Genomic DNA, 10,566 nt, shown 5'->3' with positions numbered 1-10,566 from the left:
GAAAAGAAAACACAGGGAGGAGTAAAAATAAAGACAAAGAAGAGAAAATATAGATGTGAAGTGAGTGAAAGGTGGAGGTAACAGAGTTAACAAAGTTAAAACAGAAACTACAATTATATCAAGAAACATTTTTTTCTAAAACAAAGTGTAATAAACAGAGATAGACTGTAAAGGCTGGAGTTTGAGGTTTTGAAATATAAAGACAATGTATTTTGTGAAAAATAGTTATCTAATAAAATTGAATTTAAATAACTTGTGATTTGAACTTTAGAGAAACTTGATAACTTTCTTGAGTACAAAACTTTACATGTTCCATCTTGGAAAGACAGATTTGTTTGTGCATATTAATTTAATGGAGCAATTCAAAAGCTTATTGGGTTCATACTTATGAAGCATGCTTAACATAAATATCTCTAAGAAAATATACTACAGAAATACTAGAAATCATCAGGTATATCTAAATTTAGATAGTATGCATTATTAAAGTATTTACATTTAATATAAATTCTAAGATGAGGTTCTTATGATACTATTATGTTTACTGGGAATGTACTTACTTTTAACAGTGTTACACTTGGGGAACTACAGAATATAGAGAAGAAAAACACCCATGTGTCATTATTATGTTGTGGACTAAGTATATGTAATATGCAGTTTCAGAACTTTACAACACCAAATAAAGATGGGCTCTTCATTCTTTTTACTAACCAGTACACTGGCAGACAACTCTGAAAAGAATACACATTTTACAAAAGCAATTATCCATTTTTATTTCGTTTACATTGCACTGAAAATTTACATCATACTTTTACAAAGTTTTTTTTTTCATAAAAATATACTTCTTTACAAAAGTGTATGCATTAATATAAGAGGAGTAGCCAGTTGCAGAAGAAACATTGTTTAAACAAGATCTTAAATGTATTAACCTTAACATTAATGAATGAATCATTGTTATTGCAGTCATTTGAATAAACAAGAATAAATAACTGATGGGATAAAATTTAAAACAGCATCCTGTCAGTAGAGTACAATGTTGAGAAAATTATATGAATTTCCAAAACAATGTATCTCAAAGTAGTTTACAAGAAATTCACTATATGTTGTAGACATAGATCCAAGTAGCGCTCCAGGTGCAATGATTTCTCTTAGGCACTCTGTCTCATGATACAAAAAGTCGAGACTGTTTACAGGTTTATCCATATTTGAAAGGGACAAGAACAAAGTGTTCACACTGGGTACATAATTTATTCTATGAAATAAAACATGCTATAAAAAGAAGACAATGACCTATTAAATCAAAATGCTGGCATTACTGTGATACAGTTGTAAATGAGCCACCAATAACTTGCAAATACATATCTTAATTTGACTATGAAAGAAACCTGTCATATCTGAAAGCTGCTTCTTAAGAATTAGAGTACAGAAATTTTTAAATATATGAAAATTTGGTAAATCCACAACTTTAGGAAATAAATTTATATTGGTGATTTGAAAGTAATTTCTTTTTTTAGTCATTTTGAGTAGGGGCTGGTCCAAAATATATGTTTAACTCATTGTTGACTAAAAGTTAAAAATTTTAAAAACTTAGAATTCTAACTCACTGTTAGATAAAAGTTCAAAATAATGTTAAATAAATTTGAAGGCTCAACTGGAAGGATAAGTAGACATACCATAAACTAAACAAGTAGATTAATAGGTTCTATTTGTTCTTGCAGAAACATTGGAAAGTTTGGTAAAGAATGGTAAGTTTGGTGTCTCAGATAACTGCAAAATTATCTTTATTATAGATAATTTTTGGCAGCTAAAGTGGTTTCTGAGTGACAAAACAGACTGAAGCAAGGAGTTAAACACTATCCCATGGCTCACTGAATAATACTGGTTACAACATAATGAGGGAAATCAGGAGGATAGCACGATGATCTTGCCATTTGCAGAAACTATGACAACCAGTCTAAAAAAAGATAGCAATATGATGCTGAAGAACAAAGACCAGAGAGTCAAATCAGAGTGGGCAATCTTATCGCTTCTGTGGCATAAGCTAGTTCATAAACATTTCAGGGCATGACTCAATCTGAAATAACCAGGGAAATAAAGAAAACAATGACTCAATTAATAGGAAGGAACAGCTGATAGAGTGGTGTGAAATACAGACTTATGGGTGTGATGTAGCTCATGACAGTTAAAGAGAAGTCAGTGATCTATTGACTCTTGTAAGTATAGCTCTTATTTTCTACCCTATATCATTTTTTTAACCCAGTCCCTCTAATATAGTTTATAAAGCACAGAAATACTGATAGTGGATGCTCCTCCAATATATGCAAATAAGTTTATGTTTTAGAATAATCTCCTTTTTAAAAAAAGCAAATAAACTGTGAGTAAGCACTCTCAGAGTGCAGCCGATTTTTGTAAAACTCTCCATGGTAAACATGAAGAAGAATTATGTCCAGTTTATGAAAAAACACTCTTCTCTATCATTCCTCGGGAAAAGGTGACCCAGCAAGTCCTGAAAAGTGTGCTTTAATTTGTTTATCAGTGAACTAAATGTGCACTGTTTTGTGTGTCAATTTCCAAGCTTTTGAAGAAGGCAAAGGTTGCCACGTTATACCATTGTGCAGACTGTGTTCAAGTTGGGATCGAACCGTACTGCCTTCCCTTCCACTGACTTCGAGTTGGTGTCATACATGGGATTTTCAAAAGCTGCTTGGCCATTGTTATTTTCATGAACTGAACATCCTGTATACTGTGTTTTGGGTGCAGTCCTGTTGATGAGAACATTGATTAGCTATATGTTAACTTTCTTCAAGAAATAGCAGAGTAGGGCTCAAACACAATGACTTGAGTTATTGTTAATGGATGATGTAACTTGAAAGTATTAATTGAGAAACCATAAACTCAATACAACACATTTGAACATTTTACCTGTCACTTTTAAATCCTGAGTGACTTATTATTTACATACAATATATATTTATAAAGAGCACCAATATGAGTAAGTGTAAATAAATGATATAATGGCTATTCTCATTAATTTTCTTATGAAATAATGTTATCATTATGAAATAGAATGTAAAATATAACTAAATTATGATGCTGATGAATTTTAATCTTATTACTCTTCATTCCTCAAATATTTACTGAGCATCTATTAAGTACTAGGCATGATCCTAGGCATTGGATATATATATATATATTTTTTAAGAAAAACATGAAGTCATCACTCTCATGGAGCTCATATTGTAATGATAGAAAGCAATGAATAAATTAAAAATAATAAAACAAGAAAAATAATAGATAATGAAAACTGTTTTGATAAAAAGGAAAATGGTTTATAGGACAGGAAGTAACTGGGAGCCAGTTTAGGAGAGGTAATAAGGAAAAGCATCTCTAAGGAGGCAAAATTTAATCTGAGACTTGAAGGACAATAAGGAGTCGGTTCTGCAGTAATAGGAAGGGGGTTCCAAGAAGAGTAGACATCTAATGCTGATGCCTAATTTGGGAAGATGCTTGGAGTATCCCAGAAACATAAATATTCAGTTGGCTTAAAATTATATACAGTAGAGCAAGTAAATTCAAAATCTCAAAGAAGAAATTACTATCTATACTGATATTCAAGTCATGAAAATAGTTTCCAAAGAGTTACTGATAACTGAACATTTGCCATTAGTTTATAAAACACATGAAATCTAGGCTGGCTGGTGTAAGTTGCTCATCTTGAATTCTTGCTTCATTTTTTTATTTGTCTCCTTTTTGACTAACGTTTATTTCTAGTTTCTCTTTCCCACATCCCACTGCATAATTTGCTGACATTTGTAATGGAACAAAGGCATACTTGCCCTTACCTGTTTCTCAAACCTAATTCCTAAAAAGGCTTTGAAATAAATCTCCTGTTTACCCCAAACACCACAAATTTCAACGATTTATTTTAGTGTAATTTGTATTTGCCGTTATGCGCTTTTACTACCCCTAATGCATTTTCTGAATTTTTCTCCATACTAAAAATTGTTAGGTGATTTGTGTGATGACAATATGAAAAAAAACTATCTAAAGCTTCTTTCAAAAGCATCATCTATATATTGTTATATAATATAAATTATATTGTTTACAACTTGCTCTTGCCAGGTGCATAATTCTAATGGATCATATTTGTCTCTCTTTTTTCAAACTAGATTCACAATAGAAACAGAAGGAACATCGTTTCCTTCTAATTAGGTAAGGATCATAAAGATGTAAAACAATTTCCTTCTGCTAATATTGAGCCACAGCTTTAAGTAAAATAATATCAAGCTTTAGAAAAGTTTACACATCAATGAAAATTAACTTAAAACTAATCATTTCTAAATATAAGAGCAAAATCTATAAAACTCTTAGAAAACATACAAGTTGTATGACCTTGAATTTGGCAATGGTTTCTTAGGTATAACACTAAGCACAAGGAACAAAAGAAAAAAGAAATAAATTTTACTTCATCAAAATGAAAAACTTGTATATCAAAGAACACAACACATTCAAACATACAATGCAATATTATTCAGCCATATAAAGGAATAGTATGCAGATATATGGTATAACATGGATAAAAGTTGAAAACATATTACATTCAAGAAGCCAGATATAAAATGTCACATATTGTATGATTCCATTTATATAAAATATCCAGAAGAGGCAAACCAACAGATAGAAAGCAGATTAGTAGCTGCCTGGGGCAGGGGTGGCAAGAGTAGGGAGTTACTGCTTAGTGGGTACAGTTTCCTTTTGGGGTGAAGGACATTGTGAATGTACTAAATGTCACTGAACTGTACACCTACAATGGTTTCAATGATTTTATGTTATGTGTATTTTATCACAATAATAAAAAAGATTAGCATACCTTGCTTTATAAATAAATTTAGTGATGATTTTTATCCTTAATAATATCTTATATTGACAAGGCCTAAACAGCCGCTAATGCACAATTGTTACAAATTTAAATAATATTAAATAAATCATTCTTAGATAATACAGGTTGGCATTTATAATAAAGACATCAGTTTTGAGAAAAATACATTACATTTAGGTATTCATTCAATTATCTGGTTACCTGCATACTTTTTTCTTCTTTTTTTTTTTTTTCATACTTTTTTTCTTAGTAAGGGATGGTCCCAAATAGTGGAGAATTGCATAGTGAAGCCCCTCACCAGGATGTTGTAATGGATGTAGTGAACAGGGACCAACGAATAATCTATATAGTCATATATGAAATATACCACAAATATAATATATTAATTCCATCATCTTCTAAAAGCAACAGAGATAAATGAGAGGATTAGAGGATTTTATCATCTGTCTCCCTGGGTAAAATCTATCAGTATTGTCAGATGAAATAAGAGGTTTGGACACAGCTTCTTCCTAGTTCTCTAAATAAATCTGGCAGCAGATATCACCGCTTCAAATTAAACTTTAACTTAGATTTGTATCTCTAAAGTTTCAATATGGATAATGTAAAAATAACTTATACAATTAGTCATGTACCAGGAATTTGACAGGCAAAAAGGAGAAAGGGTTAAGTTGAATGCTTGTGCAACTTAACAGAGCAATTTTAGTTGTGTGTATATTGCTGTGGTGGAGGGAAACGCAGGGGAAAAAATGGTTTCAACAACCGTGGAAATATCTGGCACACAGAGATTTAAACAACCCAGAAAAAAAAATGCAAGTTAGAATTTGAACTAGAGAGTAAAAAGAACATGAAATATAAATTTGGGAAATGCTTTATACTTAAAATCAACAAACTTACCTTTGTTTATAAAGATAAAATCCAAATCCTGCAAATATAAGTGCAAAAAAAGGCACAAGAATAGCAATGGCCACAGAACTACTATTTGTACCATGAGGTTGATTTGAAGAATTTGAACCTTCTGACATATTCAGTCCTATAAAATAAGAAAATAACTTATAAAATCAACCCTACTTTATCACAATTGAGTTTTTAGTTTTGTGAACCAATTAATTTCTTCCTTGCTCAAGATATCTACTTGGAAATATCTGCAAGATGTACTTGGAAATGTACATAGTAAACAAAAATAATTCACAAAACTCCTTCAACTCATTTCCGCAATTTTGCACAGTGCCTACTATGTATAAGATATTTTTCCAGGAAAGGACACAGAATAAAAAATATGCAGAGTCTCTGAACTGAAGAGTTCATACAATTGTGGGAAGAATACAGAGCCACAAATAAGTATATATATCAAGGATGAGTTCATGATCAATGTGCTTTAGGAAAGGAAGGAGTAATTCCATCTGGTGGTATGTAAGAATGCTTTCTGGAGGACTTATGAGCTTGACCTTGAAGATCAATAGAACAACAAATAGGGGAGGAAGCAGGACCGTCAGAAGCCTAGAAATGGGAAGGTGAGTGGCATATTTAGAGGATGTGACAAGCATTAGGCATGTCTGTGTGGAAAGGACATGTGGTAGGGAATAGGAGGGCAAAATGATAAATTATTTGAAAAGGCATAAATATGATTCTAAACAGCCCAAACTTTCCACCCACCTATAGTGAGGAACAACTGGATGTGTTTGGGGAAAAAAAAAAAAAAAGGCTCAGTGATAAGATACAAGATTTAGAACAGCGTCTAGGGTGAGATGGACTTGAGGGAGTCTGGTCTGAAAGCAAGAGTAGTTTGAAGATTGCAGGAACATCCTAGATAAAAATGGAAATTAAGATGTGAACTGCAGCACTAGGAAAAGCATGAAAAGATAGATTCAGGGGAACTTGTTTCTGTGGATGAAAGGGAGAAGAAGGCATAGGATTTAGTTATTTTCTACTTGGGGCTGAGTAAGTGGTTATGACATTTGCACAGTTAGGAAATGAGAAAAATCAGGTTTGTCAACATGTTGGCACAGTGACTAGGGAAGAGAAAATAAATAACAAGCTCTTTTTTTAGAAAGAAATAGTTCCTTTTCTATAGGTGCTGTTTTAGACATGTAGTGCTTGAGATGCTTTAGGGAATATTATACGAAAAAATCTTGCATTCATTTACACAACTGTGTTAATATACTGTGTTAATAAATGTTTTATCCTGCTTTTAAAACTAACAATTTTGGCAAGACATTACCTGAAATGACATCTTATTAACATTGCTCATTTGGAGAAAACTGATTTCCTTTTTTTTTTTTTTTTTGCGGTATGTGGGCCTCTCACTGTTGTGGCCTCTCCCGTTGCGGAGGACAGGCTCCAGACGCGCAGGCTCAGCAGCCATGGCTCACGGGCCCAGCCACTCCGCGGCATGTGGGATCTTCCCAGACCGGGGCACGAACCTGTGTCCCCTGCATAGGCAGGCGGACTCTCAACCACTGTGCCACCAAGGAAGCCCTGATTTGCCTTTTTGATAAATATTCAACTAAGTCATACCTTAGTCCAGGTTAAAAAGTGTTAGTACCTTTTTTATAAATTATTTTTCCAGGGACTCATAAAACTTATGTAAAAGTTCAAAGCAATGGAATTTTTAAGATAAACATCAAGTAGTAGATTTTAGAACATGAATTTATTCTTTATGCATTAATACCACAACATAGTAATGGGAGACAGTACACCTTAGGAAAATTATACACCAAAAGCTATGTTAATAAATACATTCAAATGAGACCATTAAATGTTTATACACATTTTAGAAGAGTTAGAAATAAAAATGACAAAACCCTGTGCCTCCCACCATGGAAAATTTATATATCTGAAGAGCACAAAGTCCCCAAACAGGGCTCACTCCTCAAAGTTATTTTCCCTTTCCAGACGCTATGAGTTAAAGTGCCACTACATTTTTTTGGAGCAGTAAGAAAATTGTGACAATATTCAAATTGCAGAGAAGTATTTTCTCATATGATAAAATTATTTACAGTTTAATATTTTCTTTCATATCTATATCACTTTTTCTCCTTTTTACTTGCTTGAGGGCAAGGCAGTTTGTCATGTTTATTAGGAATATGCTGAAAAACTAAACATTGTACGGAGCTGGAACACAGAGAAACAATATTCTGAAGAATGCAAATATTTAAAAGGTTATCAAATGTATCAATGTATAGTCCTGACAGTGCAAAATTCAAAGTATAGTAAGTGTGTCTAATGTTCAGAATCCATTGTACTTTCTTATGATATCTGGAGTAATAAAAGAACTACATGAAAATGAAAATGAATACATTACCCAGTCTTTGTAGTCCAAATTGCCCATAATCTTTGCCCTGAATAAATCCTTGAAATACATAAGTAGCTCCATCAGGCTCAGCAGAAACCTAAAAGTATTTGTAAGTTTGGTTAAAACTGAAGACTGGCCACAGATATATTTTCCCAGCCTTAGAAAATACTCAGTTTTACTCTGAAATGAATATTATGCAGAATTCCTTCCCATATCTTCTACTATGTAAAACACAGAACACTGTGAAAATCTGCCATCATTAAAAAGCAAAATTTAAAATTTCATCTTTAAATAATTATGATACTGGAAAAAAGGGATTTGTTATTAACATAATGATACAGATTTATAGACTTCTTTTAGGCTAAGAAACCTGTTGTCAAGAAAAAGGGTGATGATATGATGAAACAGAATGAGGTAAATGGTCAATTAAAATTTAAAATATAATAATACTGTTCTTTGTAGATTAGATTACTGTTCGACATTTATGCACTCCTTTCCCCCCCACTCCCCATCAACCTTCATGGAAAGAGTATACTTTCTACCTCACTGAGTTGGATTTGGTCCTGTGACTTGATTTGGTCAGTGGAATGTGGGTGGAATTGACAATCGGTCAGTTCCAAGCCTAGGACTTAAGAGGCATGTTTCCCATTATAAGTGAAAGAAGCCAGTCACAAAAGACCACGTATTGTATGATTCCATAAATATGAAAGCCTAGAACAGGGAAATCTAAAGAGACAGAAAATAGAGTTGTGGTAGCTTGGGGTTGTGGGGGTGATGAGGGGTAGATGGGTGATAGCTACAGGGTATGAAGTTTCTTTTTGAGGTGATGGAAATGTTCTAAAATCAACTGTGGTGATGGCTACACATCTGTAAATATATGTGTGTGTGCTTAATTAGCTCAATTTAGAAAATTAGATTTTTCTGGAATTTTAATGACAAACCAAAGCATAATTTGTTATTAAAATTAGCAGCAGACTTTTAAAGAACTATACGTACAAAGCCATCCATGGCCCAATTTTCCTCCTTCATTTTCTTCACAGAAGCTTGAGCTGGTACTTTAATAAGATAGATGTGTAATATTAGGCGAGCTTCTTGGCTTTTATATACTCCTGTAAAATGTAAGGACATTTAGTCTATTAATTTTGCAAACAGTTATGCTTTACTTTACTATCTATAACTACTTAAATATATCATAAATGCATGTGATAGAAAAGAAATAAAACAAGACCAAAAAAAAAAAAAAAAAAAAAAAACAAGACCAAGTCAAGGCCACCTTCACCCATAATGCTTTTCACAAATCCTGCAATATATATTGATCTCTCTTTAGCTGAAATTTTCAACTCAAATCTTAACTGTGGGGTTTAGATTACCTATGCTATTAAAATTAAATATTACTGTTCTTAATAACATCATTCCAAGATTATTGTAAACAAAATGATTTCTTCCCCCAAACAAATTTAAAATCTTCAAGGATATGAATCAAATGTTAAAATTCCAGATATTTTCCTTAATAATAAGTTAGGTGCCAACTCTGAGAAAAAGAGTATTCGAGGTGCTACTGGCGCCACAAAGATGAATATGTTGTCCCTATCTAAAAATAGGATGCTTATGTGAATTTCTGATGAAATAGGAGATATAATGATAGAGATAGAGAATATGATGAATTAAAAGCCAGAAGAGAGAAGGATCATTTCACACTGGAGTGCTTAGGAAATACTTATTAAGAAAAAAGAGCATTTGAGCTGGATCTCAAAAATCAAGTAGAATTTTTAATTCAAGAAGGTAAATATAGGTAATGGCATAAAGGAGAGAAGCAAGATGACTACAATTTTTTTTTTTCTTCCTGAACGGGAGTATTCCAAGAGTAGGAATAAGCTGGAATGTAAATGTGTTTAGGTGAATGATAGAATATAAGTTTCTAAGTAAAAATTTTGTGATTAACTGATGATTGAAATTTGACTCATTACTTCATTCACTTAATATTTCACCTATGTAATAAGGTATCATAAAAATTAGCTGGGAATACAACTATAATGATACATAGATCTTGACCTAAAGTAAATTACAATTAATAGGGAAAACATACAAAAGTAACCAAAATTACTGGGAAAATATTATAATGAACTTTATGGAGACAAGGATAGAAAGTTAGTCTAACTATTTATGTTTATCTACATTTGTAGAAATTTGTTTTAAAATTTTTCTAAATTAGAATACATATACATTTAGTGCTAACTCTCTTATACAAGGAAAATAAAAATTTATGTTTCAAAATTAAATAAATCAGTAGTCATATATTCCATTCATTCATATAAAGCTTCTTTCAATTTATATCATGTAATTGTGTATATTTTAAAAATTAAAATACATATTAACTTCTAATACCTTTACTTTGGGT

At 32.1% G+C, this 10,566-nt stretch overlaps 1 protein-coding gene across 3 annotated transcripts in view; it reads right to left on the bottom strand.

Moving 5' to 3' along the window:
- Positions 1-2,599: 2,599 nt before the first annotated feature.
- Positions 2,600-10,566, bottom strand: part of CSMD3 (CUB and Sushi multiple domains 3) — a 1,080,114-nt gene continuing 1,072,147 nt past the window's right edge. For all 3 annotated transcript variants that reach the window (XM_029222726.1, XM_029222727.1, XM_029222728.1), the window contains 4 exons: positions 9,165-9,277; positions 8,178-8,265; positions 5,771-5,906; positions 2,600-2,759 (listed from right to left, as the gene is read on the bottom strand). In XM_029222726.1, the coding sequence (XP_029078559.1) occupies positions 2,600-2,759; positions 5,771-5,906; positions 8,178-8,265; positions 9,165-9,277 (497 nt within the window). The remainder of the gene's footprint in view (positions 2,760-5,770; positions 5,907-8,177; positions 8,266-9,164; positions 9,278-10,566) is intronic.

This window comes from Monodon monoceros, unplaced genomic scaffold (assembly GCF_005190385.1).
Source record: "Monodon monoceros isolate NGI ecotype Baffin Bay Population unplaced genomic scaffold, NGI_Narwhal_1 Super_Scaffold_14, whole genome shotgun sequence".
NCBI lineage: Eukaryota > Metazoa > Chordata > Mammalia > Artiodactyla > Monodontidae > Monodon > Monodon monoceros.
This window is presented reverse-complemented; position numbering and strand designations above follow the sequence as displayed.